The sequence below is a fragment of the Equus caballus genome, chromosome 7 (genome assembly GCF_041296265.1).
Source record: "Equus caballus isolate H_3958 breed thoroughbred chromosome 7, TB-T2T, whole genome shotgun sequence".
NCBI classification, from domain to species: domain Eukaryota; kingdom Metazoa; phylum Chordata; class Mammalia; order Perissodactyla; family Equidae; genus Equus; species Equus caballus.
Window position 1 is genome coordinate 79,282,017 of NC_091690.1, and position 27,863 is coordinate 79,309,879.

Here is a 27,863-nt window from a genome sequence, read left to right on the forward strand (position 1 = left end):
GTGATTTTTGCCAAGGGAATAGGGAGGAACCATTAGGGACTAAGGTCACGTGGAAGAGAGGTAGAGAGGAACATCTAATGGGGACAAGGGTGTGCAAGGGCCACACAGTCTTTTAGTGTCTCTTGCAGGGACCAAATGCAAACCCAGATCTTCTGACCCATGGCCAGAGTTCTTCCCACATCCCATAGATGCCCCAACCTTCCCCACTTTGGTAGGTGATTGGGAAAGAACCCTGGGTATCCTGGGCCCACCCATGGAAGGAGAGGTTGAGTAAAGGCCTGGACAGCAAAGGCAAAAAATGGGAAGATTTCCCACGTTGCCCTAGGGATGTGATTTACCTTCATCTGGACCAGGCCTGCGGGAATTGAGTCCTATGTATTGCTGCCCTACAGCTACAAGTGAAGGGAATTTTGCCACTGGGGACTGAGAACCTCAAGGACTTCCTTACACGGGTGTCCTATTTCCTGATGGATTGGCTCTGGAAGCATCCATAGCTGCTGCTGTGCCTCTTAACAAAACTCTTCTGAGCTCCGTCTTCAGATTTTTCAGCTATCAGTGCTGGGTGACCAGGCCTGTAGCCCATTGTGCTTCTCTCCCCAAAGGGCAATCAGCCCTGTGCACTGGCTGTTCAGAGGCAGGGGTGTATCAGAGCTTTCATTTTTCCTTACTGTGCCTTTAAGAGCTGCAGGAATGCAAAGAGACTCTGGAGGAGGGGTGGGGTCTCCTCCCAACAGGACTTCTGGGAAAACGATCCTGGGAAATTTTGCCAGAGATGAAACTGAGATTCCAACTCTGAGAAGTTGGGGGTGGTGTGTGTTGGGTCAGGCCTGTGATTGGACTGCAGAGTCCACTAGGGAGAAAGAAAGCAAAAGGAAAAAAGAAAGAGCTGGGGAGAGGGGAGAAGCCCTCCTCGCCCCCACCCCAGTGAACACTCACCCGGGCCTGGAATAGGGTACCACCACTAGGCTTGGGAGGGCCAGTGTGTGTCAAAGGTGATGCCCACGGATGGACCGAGGGAGCTCTCTACCCCAAGTCGGCCTGCAAGGCCTCCAGGGACCAGCTTGCCAACAGCTGGACTTGATCACCAGCTTGCAAAGTGAGATCACGCATCTGGTAGAATAACAAGCGGACTCTGCTCTCCGGCAGTTTTTAGAGGATTTGTTACGGCAGCGTCTAGAAAGCAGGAGACCACCACTTGGACACTGGAGTCTTCTTCAAGAAGCACAGCCTAGAAGATTCCACCTCGAGTGGTTTCCAGGATGATGCTGTCCCTTCAGCGAGCTTCTGCCTTCCTGATTCTGTTCCTCGTGGCTTTTCTGCCCCCGCCACAGTGTGCCCAGGACCCGGGCATGGTGCACTACATCTACCAGCGCTTCCGAGTCTTGGAGGTAGGTGGCATCTGTGCACCTAATCCAGGGAACCTGCCTCCTGGAAGTCGCTTTACCTTATCCACGCTTCCCTATCTACTGGGATACATTTTTCCCGATAGTGAATGCTAGTTACATTGCTAAAGTTACACTTGAAATTTTTTATAGTCTCATGGTGTAGAGCACCAGCTCCAGAGCCCAGATTGCCCCACTCCCAGGCCCTGAGCGGGTCTTCCCTTTGAGCTCTGATCCGGCAGTTTTTCTCATCTGTAAAATGGAATGGTAATAGAATTTATTTCCCATGGCTATTCTAAACATTTAGTAAATTAATCCAGATTTAGAACACTGCTTGGCATGGAGATAAATGTCCAAAATGTTATTATTTGATAGTTCAATTTTTAAAATATGAAAATTAAAAATTTTGGTCACTTATGTTTTACTGTATCAGGATGATAGAGGATGTTAGCTTTTCTTTTCATCTTTTTATGATAAACCATTAGGTTACTGTAAAAAGTCATGATATTGTTGTACCCAGAGGCCAAGTCTCAGCTTCTTTCGCTGAACTGGACTTGGATTTAGGAATGAGCCGATTTCAGCAGTGTGAAAACAGAGAAAGTGTTGGGGGCCTCCTCTCCAGATGTTACAGCTGCCAGTTCATTAAAACTTGCAAACCCAACATTTTTGCAGCACAGACAGGCTCCCAGGGACAACTGTAACCCTCCACCTCAGCCTTTGACATACCTCTGGTGTTGACTTTGACTACTTCATGCTTAATGCCTTGGTTTTGTACAAATTAAATGTTGATGAATTATCTTCTTTCAAAGACATTCTGGTCTTCAATACTTATTTTCAACATTTTCCTGAGAAATCTTCAAGTCCAAATTGTTTGGCTATCTAGTTACAGTCAGGATAAAATAATTCCTCAGAGCAGGCTAAGCACATTTCCTATGTAGGGGAGGAAGACATTTCCTCTTCCCAAATGGGGGTTCGTCTGGCCGGAGAACGAATTAAATTCACATGAGACAGAATAGCAAGAGAAAATTAAACAAAGCTTTATGAGGACCATGGCCTGTGGCCTTTCTTCCCGAAGGAAGAAAGGGCACGGAAGAAGTGGGGTGAACAGAGTGGTTATATACCCCCAAACAGGGTGTTTCACATATGATTGAAATGTCCCTTTTACAATAGTCATGAGGCTGCTCTGTCAGCACAGCTCTTGATGGAAATGGCAGATAGGTCTGCTGTCTCAGTGAACGCGGCAGGGTGGCAGGTGTGTTGCCTCGGGCTGGCGTGGGCGGGGGGGGGGGGGGGGGGGGGGGGGTCACATATGAGCGCTGCAATCGGTTCCCAGCCTAAAGAAAGATGCTTAATCTTTAAGGAGATGCCAACTTTGGGAGGGTAAGGGAAGTCAGTTACAGGAGGTTACCAGACAAGCACAATAAAATGCAGATTTAAGTGCTTGGCTTTGGTATTGATTAAGAGTTTCTAGAGAGAAGGTCATCTCCTTTCTTCTTCCTGGTACAGAGAGGGAGGCACCTTTTACAGATAGAGATTTACCCTACAAATATAAACGTGTCCTCAGAGCCTCCTTCCCTGTCCCAGTTTATCAAAAGCAGTCAGCTTCAAATAATCGTGATGCCAAAGAGAGATATCTTGGGGTGGCCAATTTCAGGTCCCTACACCTAACGTTGTCCAGCCAGCAGGCCGAGGCCTGGACGCAGTGCATGAGATGTTGCCAGGCCAGCGGCCTCTTACCGCTGCGTTACATGTTGTCTCCTGAGACACCTCATTTCCAGGCTCACCTCCTTACAAGTGCCAGCATTATGCTCAACCATGGGCCCTCTGCATTTAGCACCAACGTGCCCTGGGATTAGGGCCTGCAACTTTTCCTCACTACCTGAAGAGTTTGTCTGCAGACAAGGGTATAAAGTACAGACTAATACTTTCACAGCTGTGAACATGGATTTGAAAAAGATAGGGATGTGATTTGTACGGATCTTCCCACGCTGGTGGCGGTGCCCTGGAGGGGAAGCCAAGTCCCGGGAAGCACTCACTGTTGGCCAGTGTGGACACTTAGCAACAAAGTGATACTGTCTCCACCCTGAGGGATTTGTATCAGAGGGGTGAGAAAAAAGAGGATAGATTTAGGGAATTATTTTCTCTCTTTCTCTCTCATTCCCTGTCTCCAGCTCTCTCTCTTTCCCTCCTGTCCTTCCTCCCTCTCACCCCTCCTCTCGTCTCTCCCCTCACCCCTCTCTCACTCGCTCTTCTTCCTTTCAAAATGAACGGTCTTACATACTGCTGTTTGGAGTATACATTTTTACAATTTTTGTCGAAAGCATTTTCCTAAACTGTCAAATAAGTTTTATATATACATATTCTTCCACTCAGCAATCCCATCTCCATCCTTCATTCATTTATCCTTTCATTCAGTAAGTATTTATTGAGTACTACTGTGTGGTAGGTCCTGTGCCAGGTGCTGGGGATGGAGCTTACTTCTAGAAACCTAAGAAAGTAACCAGATAAGTACACGGAGATGTAAACACAAAGATTTTTTTAGCATTGTTTAAATGCCAAAAAATTGAAAACTACATAAACATCCATCAAAAAGAGTCTAATAGAATAAATAATGGGATATCAGTTCAGTGGAATTCTGTATCATTAAAATTATGGTATAGCTATGTATTAATTGGTATTGAAATAATGTTCACAATACATCAGCAAGTTAAGAATGTGTTATAGGGCCGGCCCGATGGCACAGTGGTTAAGTACGCACGTTCTGCTTCTCAGTGGCCCTGGGTTCGCTGGTTTGGATCCCGGGTGCGGACATGGCACCACTTGGCAAAAAGCCATGTTGTGGTAGGCGTCCCTCATATAAAGTAGAGGAAGATGGGCATGGATATTAGCTCAGGGCCACTCTTCCTCAGCAAAAGGAGGAGGATTGGCAGTAGTTAGCTCAGGGCTAATCTTCCTCAAAAATAAATAAATAAATAAAATTAAAAAAATAAAAATGTGTTATAAAAGATACATATAGTGAAATCACAATTTAAAATATGTATTTATATATGCATGACTATAGTCTATATGTATAACTATATATAGCAAGAGAAAACTGAAAATTTGGTAAAATATCAATAGTACTTTGAATTAAAGAATTATGGGTGATTTTTATTTTCCCCCTTTTTAATTATTTGTATTTTTTAAAATCTTTTTCTATGAATGATAGCTACTTATATTATTTGGGCAATTTAAATACCTAGCAATAATTTGGGAATTTATTTTCTGACTGAAGCAAGGACTGGAAAAATGTACTGAAGCAACGAGGGCATACATTCAAGACTTCCAAGAGTTCTCCAAGAATATATCTGCTCTGCTGGGAAGGTGTCAGACCTACACAAGTGAGTATAAGAGTGCAGTGCATAACCTGGCACTGAGAGTTGAGCGTGCCCAACGGGAGGTTGACTACCTAGAGTACCTGCGGGAAGAGGACGGGTGCAGAGAGTCAGAGGACAAGACGCTGGCAGAAGAGCTAGTCCAAGAAGCTGAAGAAGAGAAAATGATCCGGACTCTCCTGAATGCAAGTAAGAGAACTGCCTCTTTTCCTACCCCTTCTCGGGAATCTCACACTCAGAGACACAGACTCAGCACACGTAGGGGTCTGACCGAGTATGAAAGTGAGACCTGGATGTGTGCTCTTGTGTGCATGTGCTGGGAGAGAAACCTTAGCAGGGAACAGGTGTCTGAAGGACAATCCATTCTCAGAAAGCAGCTTTCCTTTCACAGGATGTTCCTAAAGGCCCCACAGAAGGTCAGGGCTACAGTGCCAGGGGTCAGCCCAGGAAAGGCATCTCCTGCTAGACCTTGGTTTGGTGGGGCTGTATGGTCCCAGATCCTCCCAAGGAGAGTGGCAGATTGGATTCTCCCAGTGCCCTGGAGTAGGGAGCAGATGCAAATGTGCCAGGCAATAGTCTGAAAGTGGAAATGGCAATAACAAACCTCAGGGCTGGGGACTGCAGTGAATTATTACTGTGTGTGCTGTCAGGAGAGTGGTGATATCCAGGGGATTTGTCTCCTGTCTTGTGATCTATCAGAATCACTTTCAAGCCATTAAAAATAGTGGTTATGAAGTGGCACAGTGGTTGAGTTCACACGTTCCACTTTGGCAGCCCAGGGTTCACCAGTTCGGATCCCGGGTGTAGACCAACGCACCTCTTGTCACGCCATGCTGTGGCAGGCGTCCCACATATAAAGTAGAGGAAGATGGGCACAGATGTTAGCTCAGGGCCAGTCTTCCTCAGCAAAAAGAGGAGGATTGGCAGCAGATGTTAGCTCAGGGCTAATCTTCCTCAAAAAAAATAATAATAATGGTTAGGAGATCAAGTTATAATAAAAGTATCAAGCAACAGAAACATAAATGAAAAGGAAAATCTCCTGTGAATGAATCATTTTATTAAAACTAGGAGGAAGACAGCTCCCCCACCTCAGAGTCTATATTCTGAGAAGGTTTCATTGCAAATAGGGAAACTTTATTTATATGCTAATTTTGTCTGCCTCAAATGAGAGAAACTCAATCAGGGAAACAAGACATAAACTGAGTGCCATCATTGTGCTGTGTGGTTTCACATATCTTCTCATTGTAATCCTTGTAAGAACTCCATGGGTCATTAGAAGAAGGGTCTTCCTAAATGAAGTGAGACTTGATCTGAGTTTTGAACAAAGATATCAGAGGATGAGCCAAGGGGAGAGCCAGTGAAGGTACAACATAACAAAGGCATGAGAGCACGTAACACTTGGACATGTCAAGCTGCAGATATGGTTGAGTGAAAGCTGTATGGGGCAGGTGAGTGTAGAGAAACAAGATTAAAGAGTTCAGCAGGACCCAGATAAGGAAAGACCTTGCGTGCTAAGCTAAGGAGGTTGAACTTGCCTGGAGAAACTAGAGAACCATTAGATAATTTTAAGCAGGGGTATGATGTGAAGGAAGAGGGCGTGACTGGACGAGAGACCAGTCATGGAAATACTGCTGTAAACTGGGCAAGAAGTGACGATGTCTGCACTCTGTGTCAGTGAGATGGAGAACAGATGGATCTGAGAGCCACTGAAAGTTGGAATCCACATGGCTTGGTGACTGACAATTAAAAGTGAAAAATGAATGAGAAAGATGAGTCCAGGATGCTTGCTGGGTTTTTGGCTTAGGTCATTGGGTGGTTGGTCTGAAATATGTTGAGATAAGAAACCCATGAGGAGTTGTGGAACAGTTACCTATTACTTACTATTTCCTTTTTTTTTGAGGAAGATCAGCCCTGAGCTAACATCTGCCAATCTTCCTCTTTTTGCTGAGGAAGACTAGCCCTGAGCTAACTAACATCCATGCCCATCTTCCTCTACTTTATATGTGGGACGCCTACCACAGCATGGCTGGTGAGCAGTGCCATGTCCGCACCCGGGATCTGAACCAGTGAACCCCAGGCCACTGAAGCGGAATGTGTGCGCTTAACCACTGCGCCACTGGACTGGTCCCTACTCTACTATTTCTTCTGGGGGTGGGGAAGAGCACTTATTACTCTGAAATCTTCTAGTTCACTTATTTGCTCACTGCTTATTTTATGCCTCTCTATCTAGAAAGTCAGCCCTCTGGGAGCCTGGATCCTGCATTTTGCATTCAATGCCTTGTCCTAGTGCCTAGAATAGTGTCTATGTTCTACAAATATTTGTCAGTGGATAACTAAGTGAACAAATGAATGAATGGATGGAAGGATGTCAGCACAGACAGAGGGGTTATTAGGCTTTGATAGAAAAAAGAACATCTTATCTCTGATTCAGAAGACAGTCAGGAGAGTGCCGTATTTATAATATGAAGTAGTTAATTATCAAGTTGGTCAAATGGGTGATCCTTTTTAGCCCTGACATTATCTTGAGATGAACCATCCTCTGAGAGGGAGAAACTAAGGGTAAGCATGAAGTGAGGGAAGGGAGGAGAAGGGCAAGGATGAGGCAGTAGATGAATAGAGGCTGCCTAAAAAACTGATGGGGAGGTTTGGGTGCTAATACGGCCTGAGCTAGAATGTACCTGAACTTTAGTGCCAGGGCTCAGGACCCCAAGCCTGAATAGTGGTGCTGAATTGGATCCCTGAGCTGCTCCTGGTCCCTGGACTCCTTAAGCCCCTCAGGCCTTGAGTTTGCCCTTTCCACTTCAGCTAGAGTTCAGCAGAGGTTTTTTGGGGTTTTTTTTTGTTTTTTAAGATTGGCACCTGGGCTAACAACTGTTGCCAATCTTTTTTATTTTTCTACTTTATCTCCCCAACCCCCCCGCCCCCCGCCCCTGTACATAGTTGTATATCTTAGTTGCAGGTCCTTCTAGTTGTGGGATGTGGGATGCCACCTCAACATGGCCTGACAAGCGGTGCCATGTCCGCGCCCCGGATCCGAACCCTGGGCCGCCACAGCGGAGCGCGTGAACTTAACCACTCGGCCACGGAGCCTTCCCCTTAGCAGAGGTTTTGAGTCTGGACTTGCTGCTTATTCAACCCTCATCCTCTCCCTCATTTCTCAGACCTGGAAGGCCTGAAATATTTGCTCTCCCAGCTCCATGGTGAGTGAAAACTTTTCTTTTAACTTTCGTAGATTGTGGCTTCTATGCCTGTCGCCTCTGGAGCCCTCATTTGATGACTTATCAGTTTATGATTCAACAAACTCTTTTTGCCCTGTGCTGTAGGATGGGCCGTCGGCTACACAGTAGGGATAGAGGAATGAGTAGAACATGTCCACATCTTGCACGAGCTCTCTTGCTGCTTCTCTTGCCTCTGGTCTTGCCTCCCACAGTCTACCTGCTGTCACACAGACCTTCCCACAACACAAAATGGATCGTATTAGTCCTCTGTGTAGAACTTTTTTGTCATTTGCCATCAATTATCAACAACAAAAACATCCATTCAAATCTCTTAACCTTTTGTATGGGAAGGTCCTTCACAAAGTGGCCCAAGCTGAGCTCTAGCTGCTTCTTCTCTATAACTTACCTACATGCAGTTGCATTTAAAATGTATATATACTGTTTTTCCTACCTACCCTTTATGTCTCAAAAATGCCGTGGATACTCTGTGAATGCCCCCTGCCAGGCAGAGTGCTTCTGGAGTCCCTCATTCAGTCCTCTAAGGGAGCACTGACACTCTCTTCTGTGTGGATTTGACTCCTCAACCAGACCATGAACATGTTGATGTCTTCATTTCTGTGTTCACAGATCCTGGGTCAGGGCTTCCCATGGAGGAGGCTGTAAAAATTGCCTGTAGAAGAAATACTGATGGCAGAGGCCCCTCTGAGCCTAGTTTAGGGGAAGACAAACGTGCAAACAATCACACTTGTGATTAGCACTCCCCTGACCTACTATTTTCAGAGGTTCTCTGCCCAAGGATAGACTTTGGAATGCCAATTTACTCCCCAGCCATGCACGGATTTGTATTTTACATACTGTGCCCCCCACACACACTTTTTTGGCCATTTCTGTTAACAACCATTCCTATCTTAGTTTTCTAATGTTGTGTATCAAATCACCACAGATTTAGCAGCTTAAAACAGCTTACACGTTTATTATCTCAGAGTTTCTGTGGATTAAGAGTCCAGAGGCAATTTAGCCAGATCCTTTGTTCAGAGTCTCATGAGGGTACAGTCAAGGTGTTGATTGGACTACATTCTCACCTGGAGCTCAGGGTCCTCTTCCAAGCTCACTGAAGGCTTTGGCAGAACTCACTTTCTTGTGGTTTTAGGACTGAGGCCCTCAGCTTCTAGAGGCTGCTCATCTCTGCAGGCTGCTCACAATGTGGCTGTTGCTTCTTCAAGGCTAGGAAGAGAGTCCCTCTCTTCAGGAATTGCTCAGTCTTTCTTTTAAGAGTTTTTATCTGATTTAAGTCAGGCCTGACCATAATAATCTTCCCTTTGATTAACTCAAAATCAGTTGATTTTGGACCTTAATTATATCTGCAAAATCCCTTTAGCTTTATCTTATAATGTAACCTAGTCATGGGGTGCTATCCTATCATATTGCCAGGTCCTGCCCTCATTCAAGGGAATGGGATTATGTAGAGCATGTCCAGCAGGTATTGGGCATTTTAGAGGCCATCTTAAAATTCTGCTGGGCCCAGCTGGTGCAACTCATTACCTGTACCCACCTTCGTCCTATAAGCTTCCTATCTTCCTATCTTCTAACCTTAGCCTCAGGGACTGAGCTAGCTATGAAACTTTCACTAAAATCCTTAAGACTCAAGTCAGCACCCTTGTATGGGCAAATGCCTTGGGATTATGGGTTAGGAATGGGTCGCCAGAGGTTACATCACAGAGTTTCATTCATACATACATGCTATCTTAGAAAGAGAGTTTCTTTGGAAAACCTGTACGGAAAGGATGATGGAACTTCCTTGGAAAAGTCAACCTTGGCGCCGGCCCTGTGGCTGAGTGGTCAAGTTCGTGCACTCTACTACTGCGGCCCAGGGTTTCCCCGGTTCGGATCCCAGGTGCAGACATGGCATCACTCATCAGGCCACACTGAGGTAGCCTCCCACACACCACAACTAGAAGGACCCACAACTAAAATATACAACTATGTACTGGGGGGATGTGGGGAGAAAAAGTAGAAAAAAAAAAAAGAACATTGGCAACAGTTGTTAGCTCAGGTTCCAATCTTTAAAAGATAAAAGGAAAAAAAGAAAAAAGTCAACCTTATTGTCACTGCACAAAAATGGGGTTCTCCTACCCAATGCACATTAAAAAAGCCAATTATTACAACATCCGCTTTTGGGAAAAGAAATCAGCTTTATTGCTAGGTCCATCTGCAAGGAGACAGGAGGCATCAGATCTCAGATCTGTCTCTTCAATCCAGGTATTGGGGCAAAATTTATGGGATGAAGGACAGGGTGTTCTAAAGTGAGGAGATAGGTGATTGGAAGTAAGAAGAAGTGAGGTAATTGATGATCTGTGCAAGTGTAGTCAAGCTTCACGCCTCTCCACAGGATGCACGTTCACAAAATGGTGGTGTTAGTATGATCTGAGGGTGGAATTTTCAGCCCTTTGATGTCGGAAAGATCACTTAACAGGCATTTGCGGAGGCCCAGTTGATGCGTTGGTGGTCTCAACTGGCCTGAACTGGACGAAGGGTCTCAGTTCCTGAAAAACCACTCTTAATTACTCTGTTGGTAAGACGGGATCAGTTGAACTGGTCCTAGAGAGCCCGTGGTTACATTATGTCTAAGAAGACTTCCAGAAAATTCTAACATCAGTCTAAATGGTTCTCATTTATTCTTAGAATATTTCTCAGACAACTACAAACAGCCAAATACCAGGAATAATAAATAGAGTTGCTCTGTAATTAAGTCACTTCCTATAGAGCTGTTCTCAAATATTTAGCCTTTTTCTAGAGGTGATCCTCAAATGATGCTCATGTGGTGAAGGCCACAATCCCAGGGATGTTTTGGGGTTAGATAAAATTCTTAGAATCTTAACTCTAATACACACACTCTCTCTCTTTCTCTCCCCCGACTCTTTCTCTTTCACAAACACACAGCATAGAATGAAGTGAGTGAAAGTTACTTGAAAACAATCTAACTTATATTTAAAAATCATTCCAAGTCTTTGACTCTGCAACTTTTACTAGGAAAAAGAAATTTTGCATTGCCCTTGGCAATTTATGGCAAAGCATCATTACCTCTGATACCCAGATTGAGGATTTATCCAACTCATAGTCTTTGGCAGATTCCACAGGCTGCATTCTTGTGTGGATAGGAGTATTAACCTCTGTTTAACTTGTAAATAGCTTGTGAAGAACATTTCTCAAGGTAGTGAAAACAAGCCATTACAGCATATTTTATATTATTTCCTGTTTTAGTCCAGCTCGTTTTATTGCAAGGCTGAATGCAAGTTACCTCAAGTAACCCTCTCCCTGCTGAATTAAATAACTCATATCTTTTGTTAGATCATGTTTCAAAGAAGAAAGTCTGTTGCTGCAAATTTAAATGCCTGAGGGATCCGTTCAGGTAGTGTCGATGATGTGCAGGTCCCATATTCAAAGCCATTAAAAACAAACAAAACAAAATCCAAAACAAATAAGTGAACAAAGAAACCACTGGAAGCCAAATAAAACCTATCTGTGAGCCAGCTCCCAGGGTCCATTAGTCTGTGATGAGTGGAACAAAACATTAAGAGATGTAAAACTCTAATTTGCAACAGATGTATTTACCACAAAGGAGGGGCATGAGGGTTTACACACAGGTGTAAATGCAGGAGACTGTGACAGTGCTGGTGTGTGTGTGGCTTTAAGCATTTGGTATATCCTATTGGATTATATCATCTAACTCTCATAACAACCCTGTGAGATAGGTATTATAATTCTCTCCCATTTTATAGATGAGGAAATCAGTAACTGAGAGGATAAACAATTTGTGCAAAGTCACACCGCTAATTGATGCCAGAGCTGGGATTCAAACCAAGCCAGGCTGACTCCTACACACACTAACCTCTCTCCATCATGCCATTCTGCTTACTAGTGGGAAGCATGAGAGTGTCAGTCCTCACATGAAGGATTTAGGAAGGTCAATCTGGCCACAGTGTACAGAATAGACTAGCAGTAGGAGAGGTTGAGTGTGCGTAGGAGGGGGAGACTGGAGCCAGGCAGGCCATCTCCAGGGCTGTCACAGAGGCACTCCTGGTAGAAGCCCCTGTTCTGAAACTAGTTGCCTGGGCCCAGAAGTCTCAGTTCTTTCTGAGCTCTCTGTGGGACACACATGAAGACCATACCAGTCTCTTGATTGCTTTTTTATGATGATTCCTACTCATGAACAGTTTGGTTTAAATCATTATTTCAAATCCTGGCCAATAAGGGTCCGTTTTCTTCTTCCGCCTCCTTAGTTTTTAATTCTCTGCCTTTTCTCCATTTACTTTTAAACAATAATACTCCTCCATTTCCTCCCCTAGTCTCTCAGTTAACAGAAGGGTTCCACACACACTTTTCTGTGCTAGAAATCTCAGGAGCATCCCTTTGGCCCTCATGTGACCATTCATCACATCCAGTAGATTCTTCCTTCTGAATATCTTCTAAATTTATTCTTTCTATCTGCACTACTCTCTCATCATCTCTAGTCTTGATTACTGCAAGAGCCTCCTAACTGATCTTCCCATAATCAGTCTCTCCCTTTTTCAGGGCTTTATCTGATATTGCCACCATGGTTATGTTGATAGTGTTAACACGTCATTGCTTTATGAACTTTGATGGCAACAGCAACCTAGAGGGCAAAGCAAACCCCATGAAATAACGTAAAGAAAGACCTTTACAACCTGACCCCAACCTAGCTTTATTTAAATGATTTGTTTTATTTTTCTTTATGAAAGTAATACTTGTTAATTAAATAAAAACTATAAATATTATATGTACTCTATATATTGTATTTACTTTTATCGTAAAAGTAGATATCGAGCTAACAATTGGACACAGCATATTTGAACGTGTCTCAGCTCTGTCTTGTGCCACTACTGTCTGTCCCCATCTGCCTGATGCTCTCTGCTGTACCTGATCTGCTATTCTGGAAACATAAAATATACTTCATGCATCCGGTATTATTCGTGCTGTGTTCCCCAAGTTTACACAGTGCCTGGAACAGAGTAGAGATCAATATTTTCTGACCTTGTGGAGAAGTTTCTTAGAAAGTGGAGGCAACTATTTGCCAGGGATTGCATTAAGCCCTTTTGTCTGTCACCTTGTCCAATGCCCATGACAACCCTGATAGGTAGATACTATTATGACTTCTTTTCAGATGAAGAAACTGTGGCTCAGAATGTTTCATGCAGCACTGTCTTCTTCCCACATTCCTGCTGCATCCAGGACTACGCACCATCCTCTAGACACACTCAAGTCATCTCAGCCTTTGTATCTGCTCACAATACCCTCCCCCACATCCTGTATCATTTATCCAATTATCTGTTGCCACAACAATGCTGCATAACAAACCACTCTGAAACTTAGTGGGTTAGAACAACAATCATTGATAATTTCTCAGGAGTCTAGAGGGCGGCTGAGCAGATCTGTTGGTCTGGGCCAGGCTTGGCTGCTCTTGGCAGGCTCCCTCATACATCTGCAATTAGTGGCTCATTGCCTAGGGGATGGCTGGTTGAGGATAACCTTGGCTGGGAGGGCTCGGCTCTCCTCCATGTGGCCTCTGATGTTTCAATAGGCGAAGTTGGGCCATTATGATGGAGGCAGATGCCTGAGAATAAGAGGGCACAAGCATACCATGGTCTGGTCATTTTACCACATTCTTTTGGCCAAAGCAGTTCCAAATCTGGCTCTGGAGCCCACCCTTCCACTAGAACCTCTAATGGCATCCATTTAAGGCTATTAGTCTTGACACTCCTGGAAATGGGCAGTAATCGAGATTGGTTTTTAAGTATGCAAATTTCTGTATGCAGTGGATTGGGCATTAGTGTGACTGATTGTTTTAAGGAAAGAATGAAGAACCACTGAGAAGGCCACTGCAAAGTTCAGGTTGAGGCAAGCAGACCCTAGCCTGTCACACTTTGAGAAAGGATGAAGAGAACAGGATGAAGTGAGATTTATCTCACAGGAAGAATCCATGGCGAAATGTCAAAATGATTGTTTTCTAACCAGGCAAATGGAAGAATGGCAGTACCATGCCTAGACATTGAGAACATTTCCATCCTTTTTATTTTGGTAAGAATATTACGGGAAAACAAACAAACAAAAACCAGTTCAGTCTTTAAATGAAAAATAAATAAAAGCAAGAAGTTCATAATTATAACCTTGGAATGCTTAAGATGTTGCAACAGTCAGATAATTGATGCAAAACACAGGCTGTTTGATCAGAAATTCCCCAGACGACTGCCCAGTTCATGCTTCACTTCACACGAGTGTTGACCAGCCTGGATTCTCTAGGATAGCAGTTCTCCAAATTTTGGTCTCAGGAACCCTTTACATCTTTAAAAATTATTCAGGATCCCAAAGAGTTTTTGTTGATGCAGGTTATATCTGTTGATATTTACCATATTCATAATTAAAACAGAAAAAATTGTAATATGTGCCAGGTGCTGTTCTAGGACAGGACACACAACAGGAATGTAAGAGATTAGATAAAGCCCTGCCCTCACGGGGCTTACGTTCTATTGAAGGGATTCAGACAATAAATATGTTAACAGATACACTTACAATATGTCAGATAGAAGATAAATACTATGGAAGAAAATCAACTATGGGAAGAGGTTTATGGAAAGCTGGCCTCCTCTGTAGGATGCATCTGAAGGAGGTTGACTGTGTTGGACTCCAAGCTGCTGGACTGCACCTGTAGAGACCCCATAGTGGACGCAGGCTGGACTCACACATCTTCCAGCTTCCATGCACGCCAGTGAAATTCTCAGCTCGATGTTGTTGAGCAACACACAGCCATGCCTTAAGTCTGTGCTTTTCCCCACGATCTATTGCTAATCACCAACAAGGGAAGCTGTCAGGGCTCTGTACTGGGTGCCACGGAATACTTTGAATTTAGTATTGGGAAGTTAGAAAAGCCTTTGATAGGATTTACTAAAGAGTTCTGTGGGACTCACCAAAACGTATACAGCACTTATTGTATGCCAGGCCCTGTGTACACCCTCCCCCTGGATTCATAGCCCTTCTGCAAAGCCAAATCCTCCCATGGCTTCCTGAGTACCATTTCATATAAGCTGGCCTTCCTGCCTTTCTGCCTTCAGCCACCCAGGCTCTTGGACAGTAAAATAGCACTTGCTAATGTCCATATGTACCTCTTGCTATCTGATTTCTAAGTTGGCATAGCATGAATTGGGATAGCAAGTTTGGATACTGACTAATACTGCATTATCTGAATCCAACCAATTCCTGAGTTTGGAGAGTAAGCAGTAAGAGTTGAATAGTGAGGGGGGATATGTGTTGTGTCCCAGGCACTGTGGATAAAAATACAAGTATGACACAGCTCCTGTCTAAAGTGCTTGCAGGGAAACAAAGTGAATATGCAGTTCCAATTCAGCCCTATAACTGCCATGGATGAGGGTAGCACAGAATGTTCTGGACACATAAGAAAGAGCAATTAACAGCTCTGCAGAAGTCAGAGAATTTTGCTTTGAAGGATGAGTAGACATAGCCCAAGTTAGCAAAGGTGAGCTAAGGAAAAGTATGGGCAAAGTCTAAAACTTGTGAGAGGCCATGGCAAATTTGATGACTAGCCATCAGTCCAGTGTGGAGGGCAAGTGACAAAGGAGGTCAGATTAGGGACCTGGGGTGCCATGCTGAGATATCTAAAACTTATACTGTGTGCAAAAAGTATGAAACGACCCTAATTTCTAGAACAAAGTCCACATTGACAATTTTGTCGTAATTTCTTGAAGCTTTATAATTGATTACTCACATTGACACAAAATAATCAATAAACCCTTCTATAGATAAGAGAAATAAGGCGAGTTTACTTGAGCCAGAGTGAGGATTATAACCTGGGAAAGCCTTAGAAAGTGGTCCGGAGAAGCATAGTTTCAGTACAGTTTTATAAGCTTTTAGAAGAAATAACATACACTAAACACACCCGGGATACATTCTCATCAAAATTTCAAAGAGCTATTCAGTTGCAAATTAGCAGGTCAGGAAAGGGACTGATCCTGGTGTTACCAATAGGGCGTAGGAGGAGAAGTCTGCATTCTTATTTTAAGAGAGTGCATTCTTTACTTAATGGTTGAGCAGATGTACAATGTATGTTTGATAGGCCATAAATCAGGCTTTTAGCTCAAACCTAATCAGTTTTGAACTAGAATAGTTACCCCATGAACCTCAACATGTGAAAATCTCTTGTCACTCATCTAAGAGGTGTCATCTTTGTCATCCCAGTGTGTAACGTCGTACCTGTCACTTGACAGGTATTGACAAATATTTATTAACATGAATACAATTCAGGTGGTTGAAAAAGTCAAGGTTTATAACAGAGAATTTCAAGAAGCAGTCAAACATACTCATGGTTTTATAGGAATTCTCTTCTTTTTAATGAATTCATCACTCTTCTTCCCAAGCAAACCTGCTCTTCCTTCCTTGTTGCTATTTCATGCATTCTGTCAACCCAATCTGGAGTCCAGTTTGTCACTCAGCTCCCTCAATCTAATCAGTTAACAAAACCTGACCTCTGTTTTTCTATTTCATGAATCCATACCCATTTTTTCATGCCCATCACTACTTGGATATCTCCCATCTAGATTATACTTACAGACTCTCTACCTGTCTCCCTGTCACCCACTCCTCCACCTCTAACCCCCTGTCCATTTTCTACCAACATCCAGAAGGAGGGGTCACTCCCCTACACAGGGACAGGTCTCACCAAGTCTAGAGAGTGTTGCTATTAAATAAGGGAAAAGTACTAAAAAGAATCAAATAAGTGATATTTGTATATGAATTCACTGCGAGGCCTTGGGCCAAATTCTGTCCTAATTGCTTGTCTGCAATTCTGCCTGAGGAGGAAATCGCAGATTTTCATTCTCTGGTTTGCAAAATGTCATTGTCTCTGTTAAATGCTTTGCATCTTGGCTGGACTCAGAGATTTTAAATTTATTTCCTATCATTCCTCTGCTTTTTCCTCCTGCTAATTATCTCTTTCAAGAGAAGCACAGCATGGAGTTTTAACTTACCCTTTTACTCAAACACTGTAAGTATATTCTCCCCAAATTCCAAAAGAAGCAGAATTTATAAGAATTATAGAATATCTGCCCTGAAAACACTATAGAAAGCATCCAGCCTAAACCCCTTGTTTCATGGCTGGGAAAGCTAAGGCCGGATTGACAAATGGACTTTTAGGGAGACACATAGAGAAAAAGAGACCTAGTACAGACCACTCAGGTCTCTGACTCCCAGTCCCAGGTTCCATCTTCAAAGGAGAGGATAGGAGAAGCAGAGGGGAGCACAAGGAAAAATTCTCTGCTTCTCTCGTCCCGGAACTGTGTTTCCTTGATCCAAACCATCTATCAACATTCTCTTATTTTGCTATTTCTCCAAGGGTTCTGCATTACAAAGGAGGAGTAAAAGGAGAAAGAAGAATGTTTGTGTTAGTTTCTGCTGTATTTTAAATGAACATTTTCTCATGGGTAAGGCATTGAATGTGTCTGTTCTTAGACATAGTCCCTCTGTAGCTGGGCTGCAAGCCTGCTGACTTTCCTCCCAGAGGGATGGACAGGCTGGGGGCTTCCTAGTCAAGGCAGATTTCATATCACCCTGTGATTAGGTCCCAGGGAGTCCATTGCTCTCACCCATCCCTCTCACCCATCCCTCTCCAGGCACACCCAGACTCACACACTCTCCACCCCTTCCCACTCATACACCCATCCACCTTGACCCTGGCGCTAACTGCAAGTATCCTAACTGGCCCTGCCTCCAAGCTCACACTGAGCTCAGAGGATCCCAGAGCTATGTGGCCCATGCAAGTAACTTAACCTTGTCCTTAATTTTTTTTTTCACTTGAAAAATGGAGATTAAAATACCTACCACTTAGGCTTATTGTAAGAACTAGATAAGTTAATGTAAATAAAGTACCTATCATAGTACCAAGAATATTATACATATCTGCAGATATTTATTAACTTCTTGAAACTTTGCACTCATTCTGCAACAGGGAACAGTTTCTGAGCTTCTCTAATGTCCCATGGAACCCCCACCCTCTTCCCCACTAAAGGTATCTATGATCACATACAGGCTTAAACCCTCATTCATTCATTCTCTGTGATCACCAGTGAATGCAGGAAAAGCAGAGCATTCATATGAGACAGATTCAGTTTATGAAATGAAAAAAGATATCCTGGGCCCTGGTAAACAGGGCACCCCACTCCTCCCTCTTCCACATCATAGCCCATAGCCCCCAAAGCTCAGCGTGGAGGGGGATCCTTCTGTTAGCTCCTCCTGCCATGTGGATGAAGGACCTTGAGTGCCATGCTGAGATATTGGAAACTTATTCTAAGGGTGCCAGCTATCCCAGGTTTCTCTGCCTTCCCCAGGGGTTCACTTCCTATAATCCAGGTCAACCAGGATAAAGTTGACCCAGAGGCCACAGGGAAGCAATCCCTGAGTCTGGCAAAGCATGTCAACACGGGGATATGATGGCAACTGATGGCTGAGAGACTTCAACAACTGGCCCCAAAGTTTGGCCCTGGCCACACTGTGGGCCAGTCAAGGCCACCGGGAGCAGTCAATGAAGACATGCCCACTAAAATGACTTTTCCTGGGACTCAGCTCTTCTCAGCTAAGCTTGCTCCCCAACCCCACTCCTGCCGTATGTTCCCTTGTTGAGAGCCTTGTATTAGATTTTTAAATGAAATAATGGATTTGAAAGTATCTTAAAAGCTTTAAATTGCTTTACAAATTATTATTTAGTTAAGATAGGCCTGTGGTCAGAACTCTGGATGTGCAGCACTATTTAGACCCTAGAAAAACATCTGCTTGAATGAAGCTATTTTCCTCATTAATTCAATAGATATGTATGAACCCACAGGCCCTGAGTTAAGCAGTAGATACAACAGTCAATAGGAAGACAGGCCCTCCTTTTGCGGAGCTCATAGTCTAGTTGGGGAGAAGGACAAGAGCTAGTAAAAACAGATAAGATAGTTATAGAATGTGCTAAGTGACCTCAAGGAAATCAGAAAGATGCTATAGTAGGTCATTTTAAATTTAGATACAGTAGTCACGGGAAGCATCTAAAGGAGATGATATTGAAATTGAGATGTGCAGGATGAGTGGGAGCAGACGTGAGGAGATCAAGCAAAAAGCATTCCAGGTAGAAAGAATTCCACATGCAAGAGCCCTGAGGCGGAAATGAACTTGACATGCTCCCAGGATAGCAAGAAAGCCAATGAAATCACAACACTGTGAGCAAGAGGAGGAAAGGAAAGGAGAAAGTCCCAGAGACAGGGAAGAGCCATAGCATGGTGGTCCTTCAGGCTCAAGTAAGGGATTAGAATTTTATTCCAAGAGTGATGGGAGAAAGGGTTTGGCAGGTCAGTCACATAATTTATGTTTTTAAACAGATCCCTCCTGCAGCTTTGTGGAGAACATGCTGTAGGTAAACAAGAGTCAAATCAGGGAGACAAATTAGAGATTATTTTAGTGTCTAGGCAGGCGGTGAGGCTTCACCGAGTGTAGGGGAAGAAGAGGTGAGGAGAGGAGGAGAGTGATGTATTTGACGATTTTAATTTAAACATAACATCATATTTTAAAGGTAGGTTTTACTATCAGAACTTGCTAGTGATGGGGAGATGGAAGGAAAGGAACCAAGGATGACTTCTAGGCAAGAAACTTGGTTGATGGTTCTTGCCTGAAATGAGAAGAGTAGGGAGAAAGAGAATTTGGGGATAAAAGCAAGAGTTCTTCTCTAGAGGTTAAGTTTGAAAAGATCCAAGTAGGACATTGAGTAGGCAGTTGGATACATGAGTTCCGGGCTAAGTAGACATCCAGATAGGATGTCATTCCAGATACCAATTTTGAATTCATCAATATTTAGAATTCACAGGATTTTCAGAGCCATGAGATAGAATGAGGAGATTTGGAAAGTGACTGTGGTTAGAGAAAAGAAAAGGTCTGAGGACAGAACACTTCAAGGTAGAAGATGAGAAGGAACCAGCAGCAGATGCCAAGAAAAAAAAACCCAGACAGATGCGAGGGACAAACAAGGGGAGGGGTGTTCCAGAATCAAGAAAAGAAAGAGTTTCAAGGGGAGATAGTGATCAAGTAATCAAATTTTGCTGAGAAGTTGATTAGGATGAAGACTGAGAATTGACCCTTGGATTTGGCTACATGGAGGATGTTGGTGACTTTGACAAAAACTGATTCAGTGGAGTGGGCAGGGAAGTTTAGACCAGCAGAGAACTGAAGCTGCTTAGAGCAGTTTAGGGGATAATTGGAGGTGAGGAAACTCCTCTTTGAAGGAGTTTTATTATAAAGTGGAACCTAGGATTGGGGTCACACTAGAAAGATTTTCCAGGATGGATGATCTTACAGCCTGTTTGTTTACTGAGGAGAATGATTCAGTAGGGAGGGAGAGACTATTGAGGCAGGAGAAGGGAGATAATTTCAGGTATGAGGTCTGTGAGTAGGTGAGAAGGGACAAGAACCACAGCAAAATTCAAGGGAGCAGGAGGGAAGGAAGAGAAAATGGGTTCAGGTACAACTGGCTGTTAGATTTAGTGGTTGAAAAGTCATTCGTTCACTCATTTGTTCATTCATCAGCAAACTATGGCCTATGATGTGCCAGTTGCTATCCTGGGGGCAAGATATACAGTAATAAATGAAACAGATAAGACAAAGCTCATGCCCTCATGGAGTTTACATTCTATTGAGGGGAGTCAAGCAATAAATATGTTAACAGGTGAATTCATAATATGTCAGATAGAAGATAATAAGCACTATGGAGAACAATGAACTAGGTTAAGGAGGTTATGGAGAGCTGGAGAAGGGGGTTGCCATTTTTCATAGGGTGGTCAGAAAAGACTTTAATGATCAGGGGACATTTGAGAACAGACCTAGAGGAAGTGAGGGAGGAAGTCATGCAGATATCTTGGGGAGGATGGTTCCAAGCAGAGGGAACCAAGAGTGCCAATTTCTTGAGGCAGAGTATGCCTGGCACAATTTGAGGAATAGCAAGGATGCCAGTAGTGATGTGGGCTCGGCGAGCCAAGGAGTTGAAAGAAAGATTTCTTGGGCTCTCAAGGTCTTGTACTAGTGCTCCTTTATTCAGAGAATAGCATGGGGACAGGCAGTGAAGAGCTGCAGCATGAGGACATGACCCATAGGCAGTAAAGAACTACAAGCATGGGGACAGCACCCACGGACAGTGAAGAGCTGCAATGGTTGAGGGTAGGGCTAAATTTATAAGGCATAGGTATGTGAGTTATTTCTTTACAAGACAAAGGAAAGATCATGTAAAAAAGTCATTAAAATGGTATCAGTATAGGTGGGGTCTTGTTATCCGGTGGTCCTATAACTTTGGATACAAATCAGATTGAATGAGGTCAGGATGCCTTATACTTCCTGGAAGATGATATAGATTGGCATGTAGGCCAGGATGCCTTGGGCTTCTCTCTCTGGAGCAGCCTTGATCCACATCTGTATGGCTAAATAAAATGAACAAGGTGAGGGAGTTGTAGGAGACAAGGCCAGAGAGGCAGTGTGGGGACAGCCCATATATGGCCTGGAAGGTAAATACTTGAGCTTGACTCTGATTGAGACGGGAAGTCGCTGGTTTTGAGCAGACATGTGACATGATATGACTTACATTTTAAGAAGATCCTTTTGGCTGCTGCAGGAAGTGGACTGTGGGAGTCAAGGATGGAAGTGTGGCCACCATGTAGGAGACTATTGAAGTGATTCAGGAGATGATAAAGTTCTCTGATTGCTTCTATATTCTCAGAGAAATAAGAGGCAAGATCATATGAGAATGAGGTGGGTATGGTGGAGGTTGAGGAGACAAGAAAAGGTAGGATAGTAGTGGGTGCTGAATTCATTAAGGAACTTAGGTAGAACTGCTACTCAAAACACTGGCAGTAACAAGCAGTTTGCTAAAATGTGTACTAACCTCAGAACCTCTGAAACTTCTCTGGCTGCTCACCTTTCTTCTTTGTGTCCCATTTCTCTCTCTTCACCCTGTTTCTTGTTCGCTGACTCTAGCTGGCCTCCAGTTCGCCTAGAAAACCCAAGCATTTATTAAGAAGAAAATGACAACTCACTGGCACTTCCAGCTTCTTACACCAAAGCCTTTGGAAGGACTTGAGGGAGGCCCCCAGAGTGCTCAGTTCTCCTTGAGAGACTGTTATATACCTGACATCATTCCACCACCTCACTGTGCAGTAGTCAATGAGGGAGGCCCACAGAGTTCCCAGCTCTTATTAAGACCATTCTCTCCTACCCATGATACAGACTTTGGTGGGATTTGAGGGAGACCCACAGGGTTCCTCAAGCTTCTAGTAAAGCCACCACTCCCTGCCTCCATGACGCTGCTCACCTCACAATTGACTGTCTAACAAGTAGTCTCAACAAGTCCATAATTAGAACTGATGACCCACTTTTCCCAAAATGACCAGTAGAACTAATTTCATCTTGACCTATATCCTCCTTAACTTGGTCACCATGAGAATTTCAAGACTCTAAGGTCATCTTGAAGATAGAATATTTAAGGGCCAGGTGGAAATGGCTTATACCATTTCTATCCACATCCCATTAGACAGAACCCAGGTTGATGGGTGCAGCCTAACTACAACGGAGGCTGTGAATGCGTTACTAGGGAAGAGGAAAATGAAATGACATTTGTTGAACACAGACATTGTCTCTGCCATAAGCTGTCAGAGAAGAAACAGGTAGGAGGCACAGACAGAGATAGTGGTGACACAAAGATCCAGGGAAAAGAAATCTTCAAGAAGGAGGAACTGATCAATACTGTCATGCTACAGAAAGGTCAAGTGAGATATGAACACAAAAGTTCTGAGTTTTCAGTTAAGAAGCCCCTGGTAACATTATGAAGGGTAGTTTCTGGAAAGTTATGGTGAAGTGAAAGAATGGGAGATGAAGAAGTAGATATAGAGAGTATAGACTTCTGTAGGAGAATCTGCTGTACAAAATGTCGGAAAGAGTGAAATAACTAGAAAAGGGTGCCTAATTGAGAAAGAATTATTTTTTTAATATAAGCAAGATGTTTACAAGCAAAGAACTAGTAGTGAAGGAGAAATCCAAGATAATAGAAAGGGGATAATTCATGGAGGAAGTCTAGAAGAAGCCGGAAGAGGATGAGACCAGAGCACAAGTGAATGTATTTGTTTTGGACAGGAGGAATGGCAAGGTCTCTTCTGAGATGTGTGGGAGGATAGCAAGGTTAGGAACAACTGAGGAAAGTTTATAAATGAGGAACAGGAAGTGGAGGGTATTTATTTTTTCAAAGGAGTTAATTTGCTGTTATGAAGGGAGTGGTTGGGTGGGGGGAGATTTAAGATAGCTGCTCTGTGGAAGATGGGGGGCTAACCATGGAAAGCAGTACAGTATGTACTACACAGGGCTCAGCTGAGGTTGGAGACTCCTGTGTGTAGTGGCACTAATATGCACCATTGTGAGATTTTCTCCACCAACACACAACTCTCCAAGGCGGAGGCAGATGTTCGAACCGATCCAGGACCGGGGATTTTTGTAGAGTGGATATTGTAGAATAACTAGGGGTTGGTGGGTGACGGTGTTGGTGAGAGAGCTATTGGGTGAGAGGGCTGACAGCCTGGGAGAAAGCAGAGGTCAAGGGACTGGAGGGCATGAGGAAATGGAAGAGCAGAGGAGGTGAGAGCAAAGGAGTAAGAAATAGAAGGATAAGATGTTGTTGTAGAGAGTAGGATATTAGAGTTCTAGATTTCTAATACAGAACAGTTCTGAGGGATGGGGGGACCCAGAGTATGGCCATGGGAGGGGGTTGCTAAAGTGGTTTGAAAGTAAGTTGTCATGGAGTTGAAGAGGTTGAAGTGCTCAGGCTTTTGATGCATATGGAGTAGTGTCCTGGACTACAGTCAATGGTTTAGGCTAGAAGGAACTGATAGTCTGAGATACAAAGCAGGAAGGATTTTTGCGTGAAAGTGGAAGAATAATAGTCTGAAGTGGCAGTGAGGAGCTAAAAAAATGTAAACCTCTTCTTTTCGCTTCATCTTCCTCCACCTAGTTTAGACCTTTATCATCCTGTTTGGATTATAGAAAGGCCCTCCCTATTGGTCTCTTTCCCATATATCCATCACATGTGTGACTGCCAGCTTAATGAATCTTGTAGAGCAGCCTTGACTATGTTTCACTCTTGCTCAAAAACTTCAATAGCTCCCTACCTGCCTATAGAATAAAATCCATATTCCTTAGCCTCACCCTCAATGTTCCAGGCACAGAGCTGGTTTCAATTTACTACTTTGTTTTAAGCACATAGTTTGAGGCAATATCAAGTATTTAGCTTGCATTGGTTGAAACTCTACACTACTTTACTAACTCTAATCTTGGAGGACTTTCCCAAGTGTAGTTTTGTTAACTGTCAGGAATGTTCTTCCCACAGGTCTCATAATCCTTTAAGGGCCAATTCAAATGCAGATTCTCCCCTGCCTCAAGTGACATCTCCCTTTTCTGTCCTTCTTTTGTAAAAATTTCACGTTAAGCTTTATATTCTAGTCAGTCATGCACCTATTAAGCAAGAAGCATTTCTAATTTATTATTGCACCCCCAGCTCATGACACGTAGCTCAGGATCTTCCCCTTTGTAGGTATCCCATGTCTGCTGACTAGATGCATGCATGCATTCATGAATAAATAAATGAATGGTTGAGTAGAACTCTTAGAATGTTCTGGTAGTGTTAAGGACCAGAAGCCATCATTAGAAGATGATCTTTTCAAGGTATAAGGTTGGTATTATATTTTTCATTCTTAATACTTAGCACTGTTCCAGGAAAGCATTGTAAGCTAAGTATACAGTAGATACCCAATAAAATCTTGGTAAATGGAATTGAATTAGGTGGATTCACACCTAAGTTATTGTCACTGTGTCAACCCCAATGCTCTAGAGGGTGACAGAGTCTCTGACCCAGCCAATAGCTGTTTCTATCACTTTGAAGAAAGTGCTCACTCTTATAACTGGATGGCAACTCCCTGAACAGAGATCCATTTATTCATTTAATTCTTTGATTCATTGAATCCTACAATAAATTATGATTGATCTTTGTGTGATAATTCTTTTTTTCGAAGAGAAGAATAGCCCTGAGCTAACATCTGCCAATCTTCGTCTTTTGGCTGAGGAAGACTGGCCCTGAGTTAACATTCGTGCCCATCTTCCTCTACTTTATATGTGGGATGCCTACCACAGCATGGCTTGCCAAGTGGTGCCATGTCCGCACCTGGGATCCGAACCAGCAGACTCTGGGCCACCGAAGCGGAACGTGTGCACTTAACAGCTGTGCCACCGGGCCGGCCCTCTGTGTGATAATTTTATTGTAGACACTAAAGGGGAAAAAAAAGCAATCTGTGAGAAAAGCAAACATCACATGTTTATAAAGTAACCTGTCCTTTTTCTCCTGTTTGGCTAGGCTGTGACAACATGCTAATGGGCATAAAGTCTCTGAAAATAGTGAAGAAGACTACGGACACAGATGGCTCCTGGATGAAAGATGCTGTCAGCGACTCTCCAAAGGTTTATTTCTTCATTGGATCCAGAGGCAACACTTTTTGGGAATTTGCAAACATACGGGCATTCGTGGAGGACAGCACCAAGCCAGCCCCCCGGAAGCTAATCCTAACACAATCCTGGCAGGGAACAGGCCAAGTGATCTACAAAGGTTTTCTATTTTTTCACAACCAAGGGACTCCCAATGAGATAATCAAATATAATCTGCAGAAGAGGACAGTGGAAGATCGAATGCTGCTCCCAGGAGGGGCAGGCCGAGCACTGGTTTACCAGCACTCCCCCTCGACTTACATTGACCTGGCTGTGGATGAGCATGGGCTCTGGGCCATCCACTCAGGGCCAGGCATCCAAGGGCATTTGGTTATCACAAAAATTGAGCCTGGCACACTGGGAGTGGAACACTCATGGGACACTCCATGCAGAAGCCAGGATGCCGAAGCCTCGTTCCTCTTGTGTGGGGTTCTCTATGTGGTTTATAGTTCTGGTGGCCATGGCCCCCATCGCATCAACTGTGTCTATGATCCACTGGGCACTATCAATGAGGAGGATCTGCCCAAATTGTTCTTCCCCAGGCGGCCGAGAAGTCACTCCATGATCCATTACAACCCCAGAGATAAGCAGCTCTATGCCTGGAATGATGGAAACCAGATCATTTACAAAGTCCAGACAAAGAGAAAGCAGCCTCTGGAGTAATGCCTTACAGCTGAGATGGACAGCACCACAGCCACGGATGCTGCTTTCCAGGACATTGAGGCCACAACCTTTTTGCAATATAGTGTCCCTCCAATCACATACAAGGATAGGGTCCAGAAGTGGGAATGCATATGCATCCTTTCCCAGATGTTATGGCCTTAGGGATCTTCCAAAAGCTTAGATGAGAGTCTATCATTCAGAAATTTTTCAACAACTTCCATTAACCATCCAAACCTCCTGGCTCTCAAGGCCTTCCACATTCTGATCCTGTTACTTCCAGCCTTTTCTTTTACTAGCGTTTACTTTAACTCTCGCCCTTCCTTAGCAATTAGAAATGTAGACCAGCCCCTAATACTCCTGGGTTTTCTCTCCTCTGGCCTTTTTGCTGAAGCTCTTTCTTCTTTCACAAATGCTTATTGATATTCTTCCATTTTTCTTTGCCCAATGAAAGTACTATTTCTTATTGATGTTTAAGCTCCATTTCCCCTAGCTTTGCCCCTCCGCCAAGGTAGGTAGATAAAATAATAACATAGGAACGTTACCAGTTGAACACCACTTTCCAGTTACAAAGTGTTTGCCCCCACATCACGGCATTTAATTCTCATCTCACTCATGTGAGATATGCAGAACAATTCTTTATAATTCCCATTTAAAGATGAGGAGAGTTTAGATGAGCCATTCAAAGTAACAGCTACAAAATGAAAGATGGAACTAGAAAATACTGCAAAGCTCATAGTCTTCCCATTGCCCAATGAAGTATCAAATTTGTATATTTCTTTGTTCAACCTTTTACAAGCAATACGTTCATTATTTCAGGCTAAAAATAATGATCTGTCCTTTTCGCCTGTTTTCATGTCTGCACAAGACCTTTGAAAAGGCCTTTCAAAAGCTACTTCTTCCAGAAAACCAGCCTAAGCGTGAAGACCCCACCTCTACCCTCATCTTGTCTTACTTTCCCCCGCTTTTCTTCTTCCTTGAAATACAATAAAACTGACACTCAGCAAATAAACCTCAGCAGGTTATATTTGCCTAGAAACCCTCAGCATCGATGTTTCAGGGAGGGCTGCCTATGCTTGGGTTTACTGTGAACCATTCCCAACACACAGAGGCCCCTGGTAAATATTCTGGAATCTGGATGGAAGCCAGATAGCAGGCAAGTGACTCCCTGCCACGGCAGGCGTGCCATGTGGCGCAGGGGACAGAAGGCAGCTGTGCCTGTCCAGAGGGGCTTCTTCAAAATCTTTCCCACGCGTCTGTTTAATCAGCCTGTTTGGGTCACAAGTGCAGGCTGTGGTGCCAGTCTGTATCATGTGCCAAGGCCTCTGTCCTTCCAGGTTGGTCACATGAGAGGGTTTGCTTTGTGCATTTGCAGCTGTTTTCGCAACTCTGCCAAGCCCAGCCTGGGACCACAGGCAGTGAAGAGAGTTCGTTTGTTTTTTCCCCGTAGCATTTGAGTAGATCTTTGGCAGAATGGAATTACTCACCCCGTGGATACAGCACAATTGCCCACAGTTCTAATAAAGTGATACGGAAAGCCCAAGTCCGTTGTGGAATGAGGCAGGTATGAATAAATAAACATGGTGATATTACCCACTCCATGGGTTTGGGGA

At 43.7% G+C, this 27,863-nt stretch overlaps 1 protein-coding gene across 1 annotated transcript; it reads left to right on the forward strand.

The window, feature by feature from the left end:
• The first annotated feature begins 687 nt into the window (after nt 1-687).
• On the forward strand, nt 688-27,793 carry OLFML1 (olfactomedin like 1). Its single transcript, XM_001504711.5, has 3 exons — nt 688-1,388; nt 4,657-4,945; nt 25,463-27,793. The coding sequence occupies exons 1-3, from the start codon at nt 1,260-1,262 to the stop codon at nt 26,251-26,253; spliced, it is 1,209 nt and encodes a 402-aa protein (XP_001504761.1). The 5' UTR covers nt 688-1,259; the 3' UTR covers nt 26,254-27,793.
• The last annotated feature ends 70 nt before the right edge of the window (nt 27,794-27,863 follow it).

What these genes read in the sequence shown, in the direction of transcription:
- OLFML1 (XM_001504711.5), top strand. Translation starts at nt 1,260, where the DNA reads ATGATGCTGTCCCTTCAGCGAGCTTCTGCCTTCCTGATTCTGTTCCTC. An exon ending in AGCGCTTCCGAGTCTTGGAG is followed by an intron (nt 1,389 to 4,656) that starts GTAGGTGGCATC and finishes TTCTGACTGAAG; the next exon opens with CAAGGACTGGAAAAATGTAC. An exon ending in CCGGACTCTCCTGAATGCAA is followed by an intron (nt 4,946 to 25,462) that starts GTAAGAGAACTG and finishes CTGTTTGGCTAG; the next exon opens with GCTGTGACAACATGCTAATG.